Source organism: Podarcis pityusensis (genome assembly GCF_964106645.2).
Source record: "Podarcis pityusensis genome assembly, chromosome: 2".
Classification (NCBI taxonomy): Eukaryota; Metazoa; Chordata; class Lepidosauria; order Squamata; family Lacertidae; genus Podarcis; species Podarcis pityusensis.
In genome coordinates, this window is record NC_138029.1 from 72,250,673 (window position 1) to 72,274,030 (window position 23,358).

At 43.6% G+C, this 23,358-nt stretch overlaps 1 protein-coding gene across 1 annotated transcript in view; it reads right to left on the bottom strand.

Moving 5' to 3' along the window:
* GNAI2 (G protein subunit alpha i2) overlaps positions 1–23,358 on the bottom strand; it is a 128,068-nt gene that overhangs the window by 3,163 nt on the left and 101,547 nt on the right. The window contains exons 5-7 of the mRNA XM_080996474.1: positions 13,944–14,072; positions 4,908–5,037; positions 4,573–4,726 (exon numbers count right to left, since the gene is read on the bottom strand). Coding sequence (XP_080852600.1) covers positions 4,573–4,726; positions 4,908–5,037; positions 13,944–14,072 — 413 coding nt within the window. The remainder of the gene's footprint in view (positions 1–4,572; positions 4,727–4,907; positions 5,038–13,943; positions 14,073–23,358) is intronic.

The following is a 23,358-nucleotide window of genomic DNA, read 5'->3' on the forward strand; positions in this document are numbered from 1 at the left end:
AAGCAACAAAAAAGGCTTTTATGGGTATGTTCGTAGCAAAAGGAAGAACAAAGAAACAGTGGGGTCACTCAGAGGAGAAGATGGTGAAATGCAAACAGGGGACACAGAAAGGGCTGAACTCCTCAATGCCTTCTTTGCCTCAGTCTTCTCCGATAAAGAAAATGCCCGACCTGAAGAATTTGAAGCAAATGATTCAGCAAAGGAAACACAGCCCAGAATAACTAAGGAGATAGTACAAGAATACTTGGCTAGTTTAGATGTATTCAAGTCTCCAGGGCCAGATGAACTGCATCCAAGAGTATTAAAAGAACTGGCAGATGTGATCTCAGAACCACTGGCAGTCATCTTTGAGAATTCCTGGAGAACAGGCGAAGTCCCAGCAGACTGGAGGAGGGCAAATGTTGTCCCTATTTTCAAAAAGGGGAAAAGAGAGGACCCAAATAATTACCGCCCAGTCAGTCTGACATCAATACCAGGGAAGATTCTGGAGCAGATCATTAAGCTAACAGTCTGTGAGCACCTAGAAAGCAATGCTGTGATCACCAATAGTCAGCATGGATTTCTGAAAAATAAGTCATGTCAGACTAACCTGATCTCGTTTTTTGACAGAATTACAAGCCTGGTAGATGAAGGGAATGCAGTGGATGTAGCCTACCTTGATTTCAGCAAGGCATTTGACAAGGTGCCCCATGATATTCTTGTAAAGAAGCTGGTAAAATGCGGTCTTGACTATGCTACCACTCAGTGGATTTGTAACTGGCTGACTGACCGAACCCAAAGGGTGCTCATCAATGGTTCCTCTTCATCCTGGAGAAGAGTGACTAGTGGGGTGCCACAGGGTTCTGTCTTGGGCCCGGTCTTATTCAACATCTTTATCAACGACTTGGATGATGGACTCAAGGGCATCCTGATCAAATTTGCAGATGACACCAAACTGGGAGGGGTGGCTAACACCCCAGAGGATAGAATCACACTTCAAAACGACCTTGACAGATTAGAGAACTGGGCCAAAACAAACAAGATGAATTTTAACAGGGAGAAATGTAAAGTATTGCACTTGGGCAAAAAAAATGAGAGGCACAAATACAAGATGGGGGACACCTGGCTTGAGAGCAGTACATGTGAAAAGGATCTAGGAGTCTTGGTTGACCACAAACTTGACATGAGCCAACAGTGTGACGCGGCAGCTAAAAAAGCCAATGCAATTCTGGGCTGCATCAATAGGAGTATAGCATCTAGATCAAGGGAAGTAATAGTGCCACTGTATTCTGCTCTGGTCAGACCTCACCTGGAGTACTGTGTCCAGTTCTGGGCACCACAGTTCAAGAAGGACACTGACAAACTGGAACGTGTCCAGAGGAGGGCAACCAAAATGGTCAAAGGCCTGGAAACGATGCCTTATGAGGAACGGCTAAGGGAGCTGGGCATCTTTAGCCTGGAGAAGAGGAGGTTAAGGGGTGATATGATAGCCATGTTCAAATATATAAAAGGATGTCACATAGAGGAGGGAGAAAGGTTGTTTTCTGCTGCTCCAGAGAAGCGGACACGGAGCAATGGATCCAAACTACAAGAAAGAAGATTCCACCTAAACATTAGGAAGAACTTCCTGACAGTAAGAGCTGTTCGACAGTGGAATTTGCTGCCAAGGAGTGTGGTGGAGTCTCCTTCTTTGGAGGTCTTTAAGCAGAGGCTTGACAACCATATGTCAGGAGTGCTCTGATGGTGTTTCCTGCTTGGCAGGGGGTTGGACTCGATGGCCCTTGTGGTCTCTTCCAACTCTATGATTCTAACAACAACAATATATTATTTATACCCCGCCCATCTGGCTGGGTTTCCCCAGCATTGTTATTAGTAAAAATTGCTTTGCAATAATGTGCACCTTAGTCAAAACTGCATATAAAATGTATTTATTAGGAGAAATTAGAACTAAAATGCTGTTGAATTTTCATGAGGGTTTTTTTTTTTAATTGCAAGACTGGAAACATGAGAAACAGACAGAACTGAAATTGGCAGGTTCTTCTATCCCTAGCTGTGCTTTACATACCATGCCTCTCTGGTCAGGAGGAGGCTTAAAAACTGAGAAAAGAAAAAGGGGGGGGAAGAGATCCTTCCCTGCAGATTCCTGAAGAAGCGATTCTAACTCTTGGCCATTTTTATATATTCATCACAGCTGAATTGGTGGTTCAGCTGAACAGCAGAAGTTTGAGTGAAGCAGAGATGGAAGGATACTGAGAGTAAAAAAATAAAAAATGTGTCAATTTTGAACAATGCAGAGGTTTGAGTAGAGCAAGCAGGGGGAAGGGTAACCCAGAGGGGTAGCAGCAGTTTAAAACAAGGTTTGAGTACAGTAAGAAAGGAGTTGGGAAAGGCTCTGTTGTGTTAGTTTTTTGTGTTTGCTTCTGTGTGTGTATATCTCAACTATTTCTCTTTGTTAAAATTGTTTCCTTTCTTTCTTTCTTTCAAAAAAGAGCAACCCCTCAGTGTCCCTCCATCCCAAAATACAATGCATTTCATTCTGATACCATGTGTTCCAGACGCCAAGTTCCAGATTCAATGAAGTAATTTAGCACAGATATTTTCTTAACGAACAAACATCCACCTGTGCACAGCATTACCTGAACTTAACCTTCTCTAACTAAAAAAGCTAGCTGACCACCTTGTCCTTAAGATTCTACTCGTCTTATATATGCAGTAACATATATAATGGGATATGTGTGTGTAAAGAGGCTGCAGAATAGAAGAAAGGAGGGAGAACAGAAACGGGGGCAATCTGTGTGCAAGGGAGAACTGAGAAAAGGAGGATGGAGGGGGAAGGAAGGGAGTGAATGTAAAAAATGCAAAAAAAGAAAGAAAGAAAGAAAGAAGGAGTAGAAAGAAGGGGCCTGAAAGGGTCTGAAGAATGGGAGGAGATGGTGGCTTCATAACCGGGCAGAATATGAAAAGGGTGCTTTGTAGTTGCAATATGTGGAAGGAGGAAGATGCAGGGGGTTACCAGGGGGTGGGTTTCTGTGCAAGGGGAGCTGCACAATAGGAGGGTTTGGAGGAGGCGTCTACATGGGAGTGAAGGTGAAAACGGGTTGCAGAACAGAACAGGCAAGTGGCTTCAGAAATAGGATTGGGAAGCTGCATGGGATGGGGAAAAGAAGGGGATGGCAAGCAGAGTGAGCAGGGGTGCAACATGTTACTTAAATTTGTCAGAGAAGCTGCCTTGGCCTTGTTCCTTTACTCACTTTCCCTACACACTGCAGCTGATGAGATTATCAGCAAAAGAAAATTCCACACTTCCTGCCATGCACAAAAGCAGTGTTGAACACCTCCCTTTTCCACTGCCAAAGTATTACAACTCGGCCCCTGACACGCAGCACTTACCATTCACTCATTAGCTACAGCTACACTCATTGAGCAAAATGCAGACTGGTTGTCTTCTGAATTTCATTTCCTCCTGGGTCTATCCAGAAGGCCATGCCCTTCCTTTCTACTGTTCTAAAGACACAGGGCTTGTGCTGTCACTGAATTGCTCCACTCTCTTGCAAGAAAAATCTAATTATCACAGGAACTTCATTCAACTGGGAGTCTTGTGGCACTCTGAAGACTAACATATTTATAGTAGCAAAGCTGTATATGCCACGGTAAATATTACAATTTTTTAAGGTGTTACCTCTTCCCTTTCTGTCTGTGGTTACTTTTCACGATCTGAACTGTATAAATGACAAGGTCTTCAAGCACAAGTTTACACAGGTCCACACGCTACTGCCCCCTAGCTTACAGAAATAGAAATGTTCCCCTGGAATCAAAGCATGTGTATCAGAGATTTATAATACAACTTATGTTGTTGAAAAGAGACCAGAGTGTACAATAAAGCAATAGGAAAACTGCCCCACATTTCCCATGTGAAAACTTGGCTGCCTATATTCACCCTTACATGCCTGGTCCCTTATATATTACAAAATGTGTGCACTGATCAAATGTGCAATTTACCTGGTAACCACATTATTTCCACCACAATCCTCTGCTTCTAAAAGTGGAAGCTTTGTCAGAATTTGGCAAAAGTGTGCATTGCCTACATTTCATATTATGTTATATGCATGGAAATCGACACACAGCTTTCATAGGCATCTGTAGATAGAAACTTTCTCCTTAACCACCTTTTGAATAGGTCTTGCCCATCTTTGAATTGTAGTTTTCTCCGCAGTGAGTCTGTGCAAGTTTCAGGGCATAAATTACCCTTCTAGGGTTGCATTTTCAGGCTCAGCAGCATGGTGTGATGGAAGTGGTAGTCCAACAACATCTGAAAGGCCACAGGTTCCCCATCCCTGACCTAGAAGAATCCTATAATAAATTTGGCCTGTACACCACCTCCCACTAGATTTTAGTTCTAAACTAAACTGGGAGTGATACAGAAAGGGAGATGGCAGGGCACAAGTGGTGGGGGGATTATGAGACAGAAACTTGCTCCTTGCCTGCCACTAACGCCAATCCAAGGACAGCGTTTCCAGACCAAAGAGTACTGGAGTAATTAAGGACATGTGGGATTTGAAGTTAATTTCTCAAATAAAAAATGGCGCCACATACCTGTGTACTCCGGGAAGCAGATGGCCAAGGGGCTGTGGATGATCTTCTCCTCAAAGAGATCCTTCTTGTTGAGGAAGAGGATGATGGATGTGTCTGTGAACCACTTGTTGTTACAGATGCTGTCAAACAGCTTCATGCTCTCGTGCATCCGATTCTGTCAAGGCAACAAATATGCTGAGCCAAGAAGTGTGCTCAGAGGAAGAAGGGGGAAAGGCAAAGGAGCTGAAGGCTTAAGAGTATATGGAAGTCTAAGAAAACAAAATCGAGCAATTTCTGTACCAAAGAGCAAGCAGGGCACCTTGAAGGCTTTATTGCAAACATGAATATTTCCTTACCATCTCCTCATCTTCAGCCAAAACCAAGTCATATGCGCTAAGAGCAACACAGAAGATAATGGCAGTCACTCCTTCAAAGCAGTGGATCCACTTCTTTCTCTCGGACCTCTGTCCCCCCACATCAAACATCCTGTGAGGGGAAAAAACCCCACAATGTTACTGAGGTCTGACATGACAGCAATTACAGCAACATCATATTGCAACATCATATTGCTGGAAACCAAAAGAAAAGATGGGCGTAACCAAACCTGGAAACTAAGTATAACTTTGAAGCAGTCACTGAGTCTGGTTCCTTACTGGCTCAGTGGAGAAATGTGGAGATTTAAGTCTGCAAGATGTCTTGGAGGGCAAACCTCCCTGCCTGCTGAATGCTGCAAATATGAGTATACTGAGTAGCAGACTGCTGCCCAGCCCCGATTCCCTCAGACAAACATTCTTGGACTTTCCCTTCCTTGTATGAAATGTAAAGAAAGAAGGAAACTTCTCGCATCTCTCAGAGCCATTTGCTGCATGGTTAAGAAGTACAGCTTTCTTCTGTTTGGAACCTGGAGCCCAATTGCTAAGTGTCTGAAAGGGAGTCACACCAACGGACTTGATGAATGCACTATTCTCAGCATCAACAAAGCGACTGACCGCATAGCCAAAGCCAGTGGCACTAAGGAACACACACTATGAACTCAAAGGGTAATAACACAACCATGATGACGCTGTCATGATGGCCGCAGTAACCAGAGCACTGGATAAGGTTTTCTGTACAACCAGTTCAGCACAAGGCAATGATCTTCCCCAATCCAAGTAACAGGCACTGAGGCTGAACCTACATGTGATGTTCTACAGTGGAACCTTGGTTCTTGAACTTAATCCGTTCCGGGAGTCCGTTCGACTCCCAAAACTGTTCGAAAACCAAAGTGTGGCTTCTGATTGGCTGCAGGAGCTTCCTGCACTCAATCGGATGTTTGGCTTCCGAAAATTTTTCCCAAACCATAACGCTTACTTCCAGGTTTGCAGTGTTCAGAAGCCGATTTGTTTGGGAGCCAAGCCATCATCACCACCATCATCATTATCATTATTATTACCACTGTATGGCTGACATACAAAAATGGTATCACTGATCCTCCCTCTTCTGCCCTTATTAATGTCTACAATACGTTGCCTATCCTGTGAGTAGGGAAACACAGCACTACCGCATCAGGATAGGAGGTTGTCTGTCAAGTTACTGAGGATAAATGGCATGCACAGTTGCTGCGTTCAACGACACCTATGTGCTTCATGGGTTGTGTCTTCCTGCCCTGAAGCACAGAGAAAACTACTTTTGTGGTTTCAGAAGAGCCATAGCTCCCAAGAAAAAGTGTTCCTGGAAGGCAGCCACAAACAGTTCCCCAGCATTAAGAGTTTAGAGTATATCAGGCCAAAGAGGTTAGTTAGTGAGAGGAGACAGCCACTGGCCACTAATTTACTCCAAGCAGTTAACATCAAAAACATTGCAACAAAAAAATCAAACTGTACAATAAAACCAAAGCAAGAGTTGAAAAGTAGTGAACCCAACCAGACACACTAATCTCAGCAGAAACTCAAATACGCAATATAAAACCTATACAGAAGGGCGAGGAGCAACAGAATCCTCTAAGTCCAGCTTAAAGGGACAGGTTTTAGACCAACATTTGAAAACATAGAGCATTATGGCTTGGGCTAGGATGGTCCCATGACTGAAAAGGCCTTGCTCCTAGAGGAAATCTGTTCAACCCCATGCATTTTAGACTATATACACATTATCTTGGTTGAAATTCATAGTAAGACAGCAAAAAGGAAGACAATGCTAATATAACACTGCATATGAGTGAGATACTTTCTCTAATGTCATTCCCCTGAGAATTTACCCTGATATCACTAGGAGAGAACATGAGCATTAGTCACTGCCTGGCAGTGGTAGTCAAGAATTTCCTGAAGTACACTCTGGATTCAGATTGTTATCTTGCAGCCTCAATTTGCGGACAGATGGAAGGAGAAAAATGATTCTGCCTGTGCTGGAAGAGCTAAAATGTGTGTGGGCTGCAACGCAGTGGGACAGGACTGTAAACTAAGGCATACTTTCTGCTTTGGGGGATGTGGGGTAGGTGGGGGGGGGAGAAGAACATCTGATCTGGCTAATGGAGCCGTAAGTCATTTGAAGGCCCATGCAGTGCATAATAATCGGTTAGCTGCCCAGCAGGACCTGAGCAAGGCCATTAGTTGTACTTAGAAACTGCTCTAAAACACCAGGTGACTTCCCAACAAAGGCCATGTGAAGGCATCGTCATGTTCCAAGAATTACTAATAAATGCAGCTAAAACATGGCCACTGCATCTACCAACATAAATCATTGTGAATCCTAGGAGAAGCCAAACTACCATGGATACCTATAGAAGAGTTCAAGGGAGAATGGAAATGGGAAATAGGTTCAGGATGAATGAACAATCAGGCGCCACAGAATAGGAAAGAGCCATATGCCACTCCCTCACACCAGTCCAGGCCCCAGAAAGGAACACATATGCCCTGCAACAAAACGCTGCAGTGTGGATGCTGCTCCCATTTACTTTTGCAGTAAGCCAACCCTGCTTTCCTCTGCTATACTCCATCCCATTTCCCCTCCCTCTGGCTTTCTTCCCCCTCTCACCCCATCAACAAGTATTTTGAGGCAACTGAGCACACAAAGCCCTCAACTTTACATACAAAGATGTATATAAGTGTAATAAAATAAATAAAAACAAATCTTCCTTGTTTTTAGAGACAGAAATGGAAGGGCTGTTCCTCTAGCCCTGGAACCAGTGTACAGTGGTACCTTGGTTTACAAACGTAATCCGTTCTGGAAATCCGTTCTTAAACCAAGGCATGCTTTCCCATCGCAGCAGGGGACTCAATTTACAAATGGAACACACTCAACAGGAAACGGAACATGTTCTTATTCCAAGGCAAAGTTCACAAACCAAAACACCTACTTCCGGGTTTGCAGTGTTCCTAACCCAAGTTCTTCATAAAATAAGCTGTTCTTAAACCAAGGTACCACTGTACTTAGTTTTCTTCTAGCTACTCCTACCCCACTGTCTGCTCTGGCCTTGGATAAGGCTGTTCTTTCCCCCATGGACCCCCCCTCCCCGGATTGTTCTCTTCAAGTTCTTTAGTAAGATTGAACAGCGGCTTCCCAGCTCATTTCTGAGCGCCATGCTACACTACTGTTTATGCAGCCATAAATCTATAAAGCCAAGGTAAAGTTTAACTCTAAACAAACGCTTTTCTGAAAACATCCAGAACCTGTAACTTGGGGAGCTACAGCAAAGGAGACTGTCTGAAAACCAAAGAGATCTATGGAAATTTGTCACACTAGATTGGAAGACCCAATTTCAGGATTGAATTCTGCCTGGTGGTTGAAGGAGGACTGCACATCTTCAATCTGCATGTTTTATTTGGCCTGCACAATCTTGTGGGTAACACAGTTACGTATTTGCTGGGAACAAGACAAGACTTTGAAACTTCATGGTAAAATGATTAAACTATATTTTCGAAGCCTTCTGCTACATTGCTGACATACAACGATAGCTCAGAACTAAGGGCTACTGAACAGGCCCCTTTTCCCAAACATTTGAGATGTTGCAGAGGCTGGTGTGGTGGGCTGGGTGTTGGGACTCTGACCCTCTGGGGACACACTCATAGGTTGAAATCTGCACTCGGCTCATTGGGTGACCTTGGGCCAAAACACTCTTAGCCTAGCCTACCTCACAAGGGGCAAAGAAAGTGAGTGTGTAGATGTGAGCACACTGCCTTGTGCTCCTTGAAAGAAGGGCAAGATAAAAATGCCATTAGAACATAAATAGGTTTCGAGCACTACTAAGTACACACTTTGCAGAGAGATTATTTCTCAGTGCTGGAAAAACACATTCAAAGTGGCCCTATGAGTTGGCAGGGAAGCCGTACTATGGGAGAGCTCTCCCCCCCCCCGCCCTTTCTGGGGGGATTCTTTGCAGAGTTCTAGGCCTGGCTTGCTGCCAGCCTTCCACACAAGGGCTGTGGAGACAGGCTGCCAACGCACGGGGCAGGCTGAGCCCTCGGCTGGACAATGAGAGGAAACAGAGTGGGAATTCCATCCCAAGGAAAAGTGGAGACAGGAAACCAACGTGACATGTAAACAAACTCTGCCCTTCCACCCCCAGAAAAAGGCATGCCTCAGCAGCTCAATGAAAAGCTGGGCCACATTCTCAGGTGCTAAGAAACATACTACAGAACTTGCTTCATTGAGAAATGGGAGTTGAAAACCCAAGCCTGCGCTTGCACAAGGAAGAAAAAAGGCTAAGATTAGTCCCGGAACATAGTGAAGGGCTATATAAAATTTAACAAGAGGGCTCATCAAGATGCACTTTTAGTTATGAATTGTCAATATGCATTTGGGAAAGAGATCTGGATGACATTATAATCAAGAGGGAGATATTCCTTCTAAATTTCAACAAACCACTATGAGGAAACTCTTAAGTATTGCTATGACGATGTAATAATATTTATACATGAGAGCTCCCCTTTCCCTCCAATTCCAGTCATTAACTTCAGCAACCAATAAATTCCTTGCGGCATAAACAGCTAACACAGAGATATGTGGACCTGGGGGCTAGTAAAAATGCCCGTGGACTAATCATTTTTGGAGTAGTTTACAAGGTTGCTTTCTAATGCAGCAGACATACAGTGGTGCCCTGCAAGACGAATGCCTCGCAAGACGGAAAACCCGCTAGACGAAAGGGTTTTCCGTTTTTGAGTTGCTTCGCAGGACGAATTTCCCTATGGGCTTGCTTCGCAAGACGAAAATGTCTTGCAAGTCTTGAGATTTTTTTTTCCGCTCCCCCCCCCCCCTTTTTCTAAGCCGCTAAGCCTTTAATAGCCTTTTAGCAGCTAAGCCGCTAAGCCTTTAATAGCCACTAAACCGCTAATAGCGCTAATCCGCTAAGCCGCTAATAGGGTTGCTTCGCAAGACGAAAAAACCGCTAGACGAAGACACTCGCGGAACGGATTAATTTCGTCTTGCGAGGCACCACTGTACTTCTCTATGACGAGGCAGCAGCCTCAGGACATTCTCAGATGAGGATGGGAAGTTCAGGAAGGAAAGGCAACCCTCACACTGGCCAGGCCGGAGGGATGGGAAGCCACAATCCTTTTCTGACCTACAACTACAGGGCCCCTAAGAACTCCAGAGCACAAGAATACCACCTCCAACGAACATAACAAACAGGTGTATCAGCATACGGAAGAAACAACTGCTGTGTTTATTCTCCTTTCACTACATGAACCAAATTTTCCTTCATTTTTAGGCCTAGTATAGTTAGGCATTCATACAAACCATTCACTCTTAGCTTATTGAGCTACACTGGCTGACATATATTTCTGTCACGGACAAAGTAGACGGAATGAAAAATGCAGCCTCTCTCCTCTCCCCTTCCCTCCCCATAGTCATTAAGTCATTAGCAGCAGCTAGAGGGGAAAGAAGGGGCACAAACTCTATTGGAAATCATATAAATTGAGTTCCACATGCAACTGTGCTAAGGAAAATGATTGGAAATATCTTATTTGGCTTGAAGGCAGACTACCCTCTGGAGAACAATGACCCAGAAAGAACCATGTTACTGAAAATCCAATATACTGAGATTGGAGCTTTTTATTACAGCAAATGCTGGGCTCTAAGGGCAGCAGGGTGCTTCATACTTCCCTCCACTCCGGTTCTCAGAGCATTCATATCACTGGGGCACCTGCCCCTTGTGCTAAGAGAAACAGAACCACTTCGCTTAAGTAAGAGAATTTGGCTGCGATGGGAGGCTTAAGCCAGTCTGGTTTACTGCACACTTGAGTTGCCAAATGCTCCACTAGAGTAACAGGGCCATGCCATAAACAATAAGGTAGCCACGTCAACTTATGTGTGTCATCATCCCATGCTAGGGAGCAAGGTTGTGACCCTCCTAATACATTCTAAGCACATGGGAGGAGGAATTCTATATACCTGCAAGTGAAGGTGGTACTACCACTCTCAAACAGTATGCTCCCCAATGAAGGGAGAAGTCTAGAAGCACTTGCTATTTGTCAGCAACAGTGCTGTTATATTCAGGTGCTCACTGGGCCCCTGCCCTGCTAGTCAGTGGTGAGATGAGAGCACATACTTGGTCAAATGAATGACACCGATGGAGAAACTTGGTGTCTGAATACTGCTATGCAAATCAATGTATAGCAGTGTTTGACTAAGATGCTTCAATTGCACTTAAGGGGAAGCCAAGGTTCTTGTCTAGAGAAACAATATTGTATAAATAGCTCCATCGCTCCCAATTTGCTATTCCCTGGTGCAAATGGGCAAAACAACTGGAATGGGGAGTGTTTAGTGTTACACCTTCAACCATGAGCACTAGCTGGATTGATCAATCTTTTCCTGTTGGTTTATGTCTTGACAAGGAGGCAGAAACCATAATCCTGGGTCTGGACTCAACATTGACCTGCACCTTTCCTGGTTTCTTTGCCCACTTATGCCAGGGAAGGAGTGAAGCAGGAGCAAGTCAGCTGCATGCATCAGTTCACAACTTGTGCACAGCATAGTTTATGAAGCCAGAATGCTGCCTAAGTGTGCAAATGCAGCCTAAGTGTGCTCCTGTGGTCCTTACAACTGTTGGCAATGGCAACTGTGGGATGTGTGCAGTTTTGTTCTGTTTTTGAACAGAATAATCTTACATTTGGATGAGTTGCATTTTTTGTTCACAGGAGTGCAAGGCACAACTCATTCTTTTTCAACTGACTTTTCAGGATTAAAATGGTCAACTAGAAGTTGCAACTCAAAACAGCCAGATTACAGCTTCTTCTTTTAGTATCTGTTACTTTTTCTATAATCACACTGCATTCATTTGAATATGGAAACCAATTCCGTATCACTCAATCCTACAGAGAAAGAACTAGATCTATTGAGATGCAAAAGTAACTGTCATCACATCCCCTGTGGTATGTGTCACTGACAACACACTTCCTCTTTCAAGCCAGTCTTCACTAGAAAGTTTGCTTCTTTTCCTCCATCTATTTCACAGTAATAAAGAAGAGAAAATAACACTGATAGACTCAGAAGTGGAACACAGCAGTCTGTTTTGTCCATCAACATCACATTAACTTTGAAAAATGGCATTCATTCTTGTAACCCCTAGTACTGGTGACTGATGTTTGAAATATGCCTTCAATTGTAGCCAACAGGTGGGTTTCAAGAGTGCAGGAGTTGGGGAGGAGGAGACTAATAACTTTTTAGCCATGTGCACCAGCATGCTGGCCATTCTCATTAAACCATCATTACTTTTTAACCTTGGTTTAATGTGATGTGTGAACCACGTTACGAAGGACTCCTATCACCCCAAATCTCCCAGCTGGTGTTGCAATTCATGTCTTGCCTTCATTTAAATTTTCATTGAAGCTCAGTGTAACCAGATAAGGCTATGCAGGGATCCTCAACTGGATCTCAATCAGTGACATTTCTGGCTCAACTTGTCACAAACTGTGGAGTTCACTGACCAGTAAAGTCCATCTTTCCTTTGTGCAGAATGTGTGCTTACCTTGAACTGAATACCAATTGGATCATAAGAGTCCTCCAGAAAGGAGGTTTTCAGTCTTTGTTTTAAACTAGCACACCCCATCATGTTTAGCATTTTCCAGTGTACACACACTTTAAAAAGTGTCACCTGGGGCCAACTTGTTGTAATAAGCCAGTCTGCCTACGGTCCATGCATCAAGAAAGTGAACTCTTTAAACTGCTCCAGCAACTCAGTGTGCTGGCCAGTTGGTGTACAAATACAACCTGCCTTTGCTAGCTGTATTTCCAGCCTACCAGATAATCTGCAACGTCAAATTTTGTACACCCAAAAGCCAAAGACATTTTCCCCATACCACGAAGATGTGCACTTTGATCGCCCATATATTGGCATAGCAGCCTGCCTTTCTGTTGTGCGGAAGGAAAGCTGTAATTCTAGTTTCTTGTGGTCTAATCCTTAGAATACAAAGGCTTTCCACAGTGATGCCTTCATGCTGCATTCAGAACCGACAACTGCGGAGAGATTACACTGGCACCATCTCAGCCTGAACATTTGTATGCCAGACCCTACAGCTCAGCCTATTGGTTTACTGAGTCATGCATTTATGCTCTGATAAAGGCAAGCCAGCATGTTCCCTTTCTAAGTCAACCCAGAGTCAAACACATTCGAAAGCCAAAAAGAAAAGGGAAGAAAAGAAAAGCAAATCTCTCCTGCATGCAGGCCAGGGAGAAAATCAGGTGCTTGTCAAGGCACCAAATAAGCCGATTAAGGAGAAATTGGTTCCAACTGTAAATCTGGCTCCCTTGTGGCTTTGGGATGCATCATTCCTTTCTGACAACTCAGCAAATGGATTTGTGGAAAAGCAAAGCTTTTCAGAATGACCACATCCAGGGCGTTTAAAGCAGAGCTTCTATCATTGCAGTATGAGACAGTGAAGGCAAGGCAATCTGAATAATCCTTGCTGTGTTGGGAGGTAATGGACACAGTTGTGTTTCACTTGATGGTTAATTATGTGTCTCCCTACTAGCAAATGGTCACATAGTCCTAGGAGTCGCCCTGATCTGCAGGATGAGATAAAAATATATATGCAAAAAGGCACAAGTGAAAATGCTACATATGTAATACCTAATTCCAGAGGCCTGGCACCCACGTTGATTTGGCATTTCTTTTTGATGTATATTATTCGATTGTATTGCTTTTCCCAGATCACTATGCAACTGTTGCTAAGTCATCCATTTCCCTGTGACATCAGGGGAACGTGCAGCACCCTCTCCCTCTGCTGGAATGTCCGGGCCCATCTCCATGGCAGGTTACAAGAGCGCCCTCTGCTGCAGGGTGCGCATAATGTTGCTAAGCCTGCCTTGGTGTCAAATACACTGATAGCTAAAATCCAACTTTATCTGTTCTGCAATGAACGTTAGGTACACCTTGAGTCTTATTTCCCTAAAGGAAGCTATATAGTTTATGTACTTACTTGAAATGCAGGTCTTTGAAGGTAAAATGAGTCTCTACAATGCCTGTGGTCTTCACTCTGGTTCTCAGCACATCTTGCTGGGTTGGAATGTAATCCACTTTGGCTATCCTCTCCAAATCATTCAGGTAGCTGCAGGGAGAAAGGAGTGGGGGTGGTAAGAAAAGAGGCTCGTAATAGTTTGTAAATTGCTTAAGAATACAGGTGGTCAATATGGTACCCTCAAAATATTGCTGGACCCCCATCATCCCTGACCACTGGTTATGCTGGCTGGGGTTGATGGGAGATGTAGTCTAACACATCTGAAGGAGAACATGTTGGCTACCCTGCTTTAGAAGATTAAGAAGGCTAAAGTGCCTTTTTTCATGTTGCGCACAGACACACTCATTCATATAGCATGTATATTTGCCAGAGGTTCACAAGTCTTCCCTCTTTCATGCTACCGTAGGTTCCATGAACAAATATTTTCCAACCATCTTGGAAATAAGCAAAATCCTCAAGACCAAACATTTTGATATGAAGGTAGGCCCACACTATCTAGTAAAGTGGAAGAAAATAGTCCAGATGGTTTAGACCACTTGTCTTCAACTGATGGGTCAGGACTCAATGCCGGGTCATGGTCTGATGTAAGGTGGGTCATAACGGAAGCTTAACCACCATATAAATATATGGAAGGAAAGTGAGAAATAGGTCACCAAATGAATGTTTGGGTTAAAGGTGGCTCCGGGATCTGAAAAGTTGAAGACTACTGGTATAGAACAAAGTTTCTCAAGCAAGAAACAAACATGTCTGTGATACTCCATAGAGTATCAAGGACGCAAACATGCTTTATGGGTAACAAGCCTGTAAAAACTGTGGGGGGACTAGATGACCCTTGGTTCCCCCTTCCAACTCTACAATTTTATGAATCAATGAAACACAAACAATCTATAAACATATATCTGATACGTTTCTAGCTTGCGAGAGACCAGGCAGAAATTATCATTTTAGCTTATAAGGAAGAAGTTACTTTAATAAAAGTCATTTGATGAACATTTTGGTCCTCTGTGTGTTCACTTGGAAAGAAGTCCCACTGTGTTCACTCAGAATTACATCCATGTAAACAAGCAGAGTATTACAGCCTTAAAACTTGTTTCCCAAAATGCAGGATGGCTGAACTGCGCCACCATCATGCACTTCTGAGCCACAGACGTCTTTATCTGTGGTGTTTAGGGCTATGAAGTGCCTGGCTCTTAACAGATAAGCTACTGAGACACACACTCAGGTCTGTATCCCACTCACCCTCTGTCGTCATTTTAAGTTAATCACGGCTGCACAGTTACATTAATACAATGCTGCTCTCAGGGAAGAGGAAAGTATTCATCACTATGGCAACAAACCAGAGACAGAGAGAGCCTGCGCAGAAACGATTTATGGCGGTATGCCATTTATAGTCAAAACACAAAACCCTCCTTCCTGGGAGGAAGAGGGAGGCCTTTGGGGGGAAGGGAGGGGACAGTCTGCAGTGCTGGTTGAGGCAGAAAACTTCAGGACAAGGCAGGCCCTGTTGGAGACGCCAGAAAACCCTTCGCAGTTTGGCCAGATTCCTTCCTTCCTTCAACTCACAGTGAAGTCAAGAGAAAAGAAGAGCCACAGAGCAGAACTCACAGGATACACTTTACAGTTAATATACCCATGAATGTGCAGTGAGAAATTGAGTCATCGAGAGAATGGCAATGGCATCCTTCCAAAAACGAGAGTTGAGTCTTTTCTACTAGAACACACGCAAGCAAGCAAGCAAGCAAGCTACAGTGTGAGAAATACACACAAATCCTTGCAGGTGGAGCCACAACATGGGCACATGGAATGCAACCATTGGGAAAGGCCCTCCATTATTAATTAAATTTGTATATCACCCTTAATCTGAAGATCACAAGGCAGTTCACAACATAAAAATGAAAACACAAATACATAATAAAACAAAAACAAACCAATAACCCCCCTTCCATAAACACATTTAAGAAGCCATAGAAAGTTAATCAGGCAAAGACGTGCTTAAAGAGAAATGTCTTCACTTGTTACCTACAGAAAGGTAATGAAAGTGCCAGGCTAGCTTCCCCAGAGGGAGTATCCCACGAATGGGAAGCCACTGCAGAAAAGGTCTGTTCTTGTATTGCCTGTTCTCCAGACCTCTTGGGGAGGAGACACACAAATAAGGGCCTCAGGTGACGATTCCAGGGTCCGGGTAGGTTCATATGAGGAAGAGGCAGTCCTTGAGGTACTGTGGCCCTGAGCCGTTTAAGGCCTTGTAGGTCAAAACCAGCACTTTGAATTGGGCCCAGAAACAAACTGGCAGCCAGTGAACTTGGGCCAGGATTGGTGCAATAGGCTCAAACCATCTTATACTGGTGAGCAACCTGGTTTCTGAATTCTGCACCAGCTGAAGTTTCTGAACCACCTTTAGAGGCAGCCCCAGGTGTAATGCATTGCAGTAATCTAACCTAGAGGTTAGATGACAGCATAGATGACAGAAATTAGGCTATCCCTTTCCAAATAGGGGCACAGCTGGGCCACCAGCCGAAGCTGATGGAAGGCACCCCGAGCCACCAAGGCCACCTGAACCTCTAGAGACAGCAAGAGAGCCAGAAGTATCACCAAGCTGCATACCCGCTACTACGTACCCATTCCATTAATCCTCAAGCATCTAGCTGGCCTTTCCTGAAGTTGTTGGCCAGATTTTCAGGTGACAACCACCACACCTGACTCCTGCGATTCTTTCCTGGCAAGGCCTCCCTTGCTAATCCTTCTAAGATTAAGAGGGGATGGCACACAAGAAGATTTAAACCATGGTCTTAATTAACAAGGCGAAAGGCCCATTTAAATCATCAGTTTAGACCAAGTTTCCCATTGATATTTCTTTGCATATTTCATAAACAGGAAGTGAGGGGCCTGGTGCCCTCCAGATGGACTCCAACGCTCATCAGCCTAGCCATCACATCCAGTGATTATGGGAACTAGAGTCCAGCAACATCTGAAGGGCCCCTGTCCTAAACAGTGCTGCAAATCTGACCCAAGACCACATGTTAATTTACAACCTTATTGTTTACATTAAAAAAACTGATTTAATTATTTAATACTTTAAACCCCCCCCCCAAAAAAAAAATATCTCTGTGGTAAACTATGCCCAAAGCAGACTCACAACTCCATCAGAAAAGCCTGCCTAATTTCTATCTATCATGTTTCTACCTTAGAAGGGAGGTTGGTCACCAGAGGACAAGGCCATTTCTGAGCAGAAGGCCAGGCTGATCAAATGACATTCATTTCCTCTGCAAATCTTGTGTATTTTTGTCCTGATCTTTCCAGCAGAAAGCCACAAAGTGAAGGGGAGCCAAGCTGAGGGATTACACAGCTAGCTAACAACGGCAAGATGATTCAGCATTGAAAGCCTGGCAAGGACACAGGCTCTGCCTGCGGAGCTGGGGTGCAGTATTTTCACAGCAGAGGCATGAAAGCAACAGGCAGAACAATCGAGATGACAACTTCTACAAGCTATCAATTATAGCAGCTCCTGTACAGGCACACATGGATCCACATCCCAGCATAGAAAATAATCATTGTGAATAAGAGGAATCAAGAATAGGGGAAGCAGGAGGTCTCCATAGCTCCAGGGAAGCTGCTGCAGCCATGTCCTGTCATGGTTCTTCCATGACAAGGTACTCAAACCTAGAAACAGGGATGGCGCATCACTGCCAGGCACTGTCGTTATGACCACCCGTTCTGAAAACCTGCCACCCATTCACTCAGTGATTATTAGGGACTTCTTGTGGGATAACCCTGCGCATTTCAACGATGCTTCCGTCCTCCAGCCTTGTCACACCGTTCAGCACCCAACTGCACAGGAAGCCCTCAGGCTGCTGAGAAACAACTATTGTTGGGGGCAGGGGAATCCTTCTTCCATACTTGTATTTATTTTAAAAAATTACAAAGGGTTTAAAGAATCCCTAAGCAGTGTACATAATAAGTTCTATAGGCTAAAACAAAATTATATTTATTATTAAGGATAGTAAGGAGCCACCAGAAGAATTTAAGGACTGGGGCCCCCCTTCCCCAAGTATATCAGAGGAATGTCCTCCATTCTAATCGGGCAAATTAATTATTGGACTGACCAGCAATGGTCCATTTGTGCAGATTTTAGCAGCTGATGGGGAAGGCAACATACGTTATTGTAAAAATGGAACATCCTGTACAAGTGGTACCTCGGGTTACATACGCTCCAGGTTACATACGCTTCAGGTTACATACTCCGTTAACCCAGAAACAGTACCTCGGGTTAAGAACTTTGCTTCAAGATGAGAACAGAAATCGTGCTCTGGCGGCGTGACGGCAGCAGCAGGAGGCCCCATTAGCTTCAGGTTAAGAACAGTTTCAGGTTAAGAACGGACCTCCGGAACAGATTAAGTACGTAACCAGAGGTACCACTATACGTAGATGCACACAATGTCTCAATGGCTGTTTCTATTAGGGAAAATTAGCTTTGTAAGGAAGTGATTTGGAGTGTAGAAGCAGATTGATCTCCCCTCCCCCCACAAAAGCCTCAGGGTTCCAGATGTCTGTTTACCCTTCCAAACTTGACTTCTACAGGAGGAAAGAGGAAGAGGCTTGAGGAAAGGTGCAAAAGAATTAGGCAGAAGAAGGGTTAAACACATTATCTCCAAGGTGTCTCTTCCCCAAATCTCTCCTCTTGAAGCCATTTCCCCCCTAATACAAGTAAGTGGCTGAAGTATGTGTCACACACAGATTTACATATAATGTATAGCACCACCTTTTACACCTGCCAAATCTTGCTGTCTTATTAGCTACAGTGGAGATTTACTTATAAAATATTAGCTTAGTATCTTTGGCTACTCTGGATCCTAAATGTGGGTTACAGTGTAATAAAAAAAATAATAATAGCTGTATAGAATTTCAAACTTAGAAAGCATAAGTACATTCCTTATGTACATTCAATATGATTATCCTATCCACATGAAATTTAGTATGGTTGAGTTACAAGTTTTGTTTTTTTAATGGCTGGAATCATTATTTTTACAGACATACAGCATACCTTAAAGTTATTCTTTTTTGCATTGGGAATGAAAGACTAAGGGGAAAGTGTGGGTACATGGAGTTTTAGTCGTAAGGAAGTACAATACACAAGATTTTAGAATGTGTTTACAGTTTACATGGTGCAGAAGTTAAGGCAAAATCCTAATTTTACGCTTTCTGAGGCATGTGTGCATTTGTAAGAGTCTTAACTCTTCTTTCTGAAACCAAATATTATGTTTTCAGACCGTATATACCGTATTTTTTGCACCATAACACTCACTTTTTTCCTCCTAAAAAGTAAGGGGAAATGTCTGTGCGTGTTATGGAGGGAATGCCTACGGGTGGCATGCCTACAGATTTTCCTCCTCTAAAAACTACGTGCGTGTTATGGTCGGGTGTGTGTTATAGAACGAAAAATACGGTATATATCTACACACACACACACACACAGGTTACAAAAATGGACGCTTTTTTAAAGGTTTTTTACTGCCTTCCATTATTGCTATTCATTGAGTACAAATAACTTTCTCCATCCATGTTAAATAATCTTCTGCAATCACAGATGTGGTGCTTTGCTCAGCACATTGTAAAGACTCTGGATGTTTGTACTGCTCTGCAGCATGCTGTCAGAGTTGGCCCTTCCCAGCAGGATCACTGGTGCACTACACAGCAAGTATTCTGCATACACAGCAGTGCAATGACCTGACATTCTTTTACTGTAACCACCTTCTCTCAAATGTTCTCAAACTTTCAACTTCCACCACCACTTAAATGCTGACCGCCCCCCTTTCCCCTGTCTTGGAAACACCAGCCATTATGGACTTAGCAAAACAGAGTAAAAGCATGAAACTTTTTTAAAGAAAGCAGCATCATAACCACTACGATAGAGGCATCTGACAGACACGCTGGTGTCCTATCCACTAACACTATGCATTACCCCCTAGTTAAGACTGCTTAATTGGATTATTACAAACAGGCATCTTTTAAGCAAATTACAACCATGCTAAATCATGGAATTTGCAGTGGTGAAATCCACCAAGATCTGCACTGCATGAAGCAATTAGGAATTTCGGATATGGCATTTCCAAAGAAGAAGAAAAATCACAGCCAAGATGCATGCTAGCACCAACTGGGAAATCTTGAGAGCAACCACAGCACCTTTACTATATGTTTTACCCAGAACACCACTTACAGAGAATGATCACCACAAGGTTTCCTATAGAACAAGGGGTTCCTATGACATTAGTCCTTAAAGCTTCAATTTGAAGACTGAAGAATAGAGGGCTGTTGATCCAGCAGCTTGAATTAATAGGAAGAACGCTGGAAAAGACCCTAATGACTGTGACCCCTGCAGAGTAAGTCAGTATCTTACAAATGCAGGTTGAATGAGAAGAAAAGCATTCCAGATTTGTTTTGATCCAGAGCAGTTCAATTCAGGGATCTTCTGTGTTTTCATGCACCTTCCGTGTTGTCATGTGCCTTAGGTGCCTACAGATGAAGGGTGCTAGAGCACAAACCAGTATACAGTGACAATCCATTGCAGTAAATATAACAGATTTCAGTGCCTTCAGCATCCTTTTTGTTCATTCCTTATAATGCCAGAAAAGGCACTCAAGCAATGTACCAGTGCTGCAAAACCAGAGGATGCTTTAATGATGGGCACTTTGAACTTCCTGAGTTTTCTGTGAAAATTCAAATGCAGAGGCCTCAGAGGTTTTGAAACATGCAAGCATGTTACATATACAAGTTTGTCTGCCTGGCAAGGAGAGAACTGCTGGCAAGTTAATATGGAGCATAGGTTCTCTTAAGAAGCACTATCTTGCGCATGGTGAGCCAGTCGGTGCTCCCACTTTAAAACATTAGCAAGGCCCTCTGTATTGAAGCTACTGTCGCAGACCGGCAGAGTGATCAGACTAGAATTATGCACTGAAAATGCCAAATTCTGCAACCATAAAATCCAAACAGAAGGTTAACAGGGACTATGGGAATAATCACAGAATTAATTAGCATTATTTATCCAGGCTACAAATCTTCTTCTTCTTTGGCGATCATTTGTAGCCAAGTAAAATTGTCTTCCAGGAACACGGTCTTAACAGTGAGTCCGCAAGTGACTGTGGAGGCCAATTCTGGATTCACACATCCTTCCACAGTGGGGACATAGGTTTCCAGGTGGGAGTTGATCATGGTATTGGTTTGCCAAACATGCCTTCCTCTTAGCACCTTTCTCCCTTTCGTCCTGAGTTCGAGCATCTTCAAAGCCCACGACACCTTCGGTAAAGACTGTTCTCCAATTTGAGCACTCGCAAACCAGTGTTTCCCAGTTGTCTGTGTTTATACTACTTTTTAAAGATTTGCCTTGAGAGAGTCTTTAAACCTCTTTTGTTGACTAATGGAGCACATGAGGAGCAGGCATCCCCAAACTCGGCCCTCCAGATGTTTTGGGAATACAATTCCCATCATCCCTAGCTAACAGGACCAGTGGCCAGGGATGATGGGAATTGTAGTCCCAAAACATCTGGAGGGCTGAGTTGGGGGTGCCTGGCTTAAAGCCTGAAATATGTCAATTATGACAAAGGGCCACATTCTCTGCTGCAGAGTAAGCGCTTACCCATGAAAGCTCATGCCACAATAAACCTGCTTTCAAGACACCATGTGTCTCTGTCACCAAGGAGATCAATGATTTTAATTTGGTGGGTGCGTGGCTGGAGGGGGATGATGCGAGTTCTTCACACCCAACTCTGCCAATATGACTCTGGTCAGAAAATTCACTGGGCTGGGCTCATTCTGCAACCCCTTTAAACCGAAGATCTGATTGTATCACACACATTAATTCATCTGTTATATGACTGCTGGAGATTACACATATTGCAAAAACAGGAAGCAACAGCCACAGGCAGGGTGAGAATTGCATAAGTTCTTCAGCTAGGGTACATGATCATGCGTACAGTCTCTCTCAATTTCAAGCTAACACAAGCCCTTTCCCCTCCCCTCCCCTTCAATTCGGGACTACATTCCAGTGAGAATTCTCATCCTGGTTAGCTCAGAAGCAAAGAAGAGATGACAAATAACACTTTGCAAATGGCTTAGAGATGAGAAAGGCTTCCTAACTAATGTTAAGAAGCACAAATCTCTGCTCTATTAAAGTGTCAACAAGACAATTTCCATGTAAACACAGCTTCCCAAAGCTCTGCAAATCACAAACATAAATATGCAAAGCTTAAAAGTCTTGTATATTATTATGAAGCATGCCGTGATGGGTCATAGGGGGTTGTTTGTATGCTCAAACTGAATAGCGCTTTGAATCAAAAGTATATATTTGCTAGTTTGGATTCAACAGAGAATCCTTGTGGACCTCAGCAACTGTAGCCTTCCAAGGACGGCCTCTGCCCATATGAACTGACCCGGACCCTACAATCATCATCATCTGAGGCCCTTCTTTGTGTACCTTGGCGGGTGGCAACACGAGAAAGGGCCTTTTCTGTAGTGGCTCCTTGTTTGTGAAATGCTCTCCCCAGGAAGGCCCCAGGTGAAAAAATTCCTCTTCAGCCAGGCCTTGGCTATTAAACAATCTATCACCTTCTAAATGTGTGTGTGCGGGTTGTTATTATTATGTTATGCAATTTGTTTTTCTTGTGTAAACCATCTTCTGATCTTTGGATGAAGGGTGACATATAAATTTTAAAAATAACAGTTTAACAACAACAACAACAGCCATCCATCTCCTGCTGCCCTCAGCAAGATACACGGTCACATTAAGGAAGAGGAAACCATGCTATCCTTTGGACAGGGACCTGCCCTCCTTGTTTTGATTCTGAAGCTTTGTAAGACACAATGTATACTAATTGGGTATGTTGTTACTAATTACCATAGTGTTTAAAAAGTATTATTACTAATATTTATATCTATTTAAAGAAAGAATTGCGCAAGTTCCTGCCCAAAAGCTCACGATGAGAGCAAAGGTGACAAAAGAGGTCATAAGATAGAATAGGAAAACAGGGCTATCTTTTTACATTTACAGGCATACTGAAGGGCAGCTCATTCTTCCTTCTCCCACCAAAGCTGCCCAGCATATGAAATTATGCCCCCCAAAATAAATTAAGGTCTAATTTCCCTAGTTCTGACAGGTTGGTTCCCCCCCAGAAAAGAGTGCTCAAAAGGGACGCCAAACAGCTGCAAAATTCTGCAGCACAGCAACCTGCAAGTGGCAAACCAGGAATTATAAACTCTAGGAGAGATTCACCCAGTGAGCCTCATCAATGGAAGCCCCATTTCAAGGACTTCCACTTGTGGAATGCAGCTTCCCCACCTCCCCATGAAACTGGCTCTGGGGGCATTGAGAGAACCCCCAGAACAG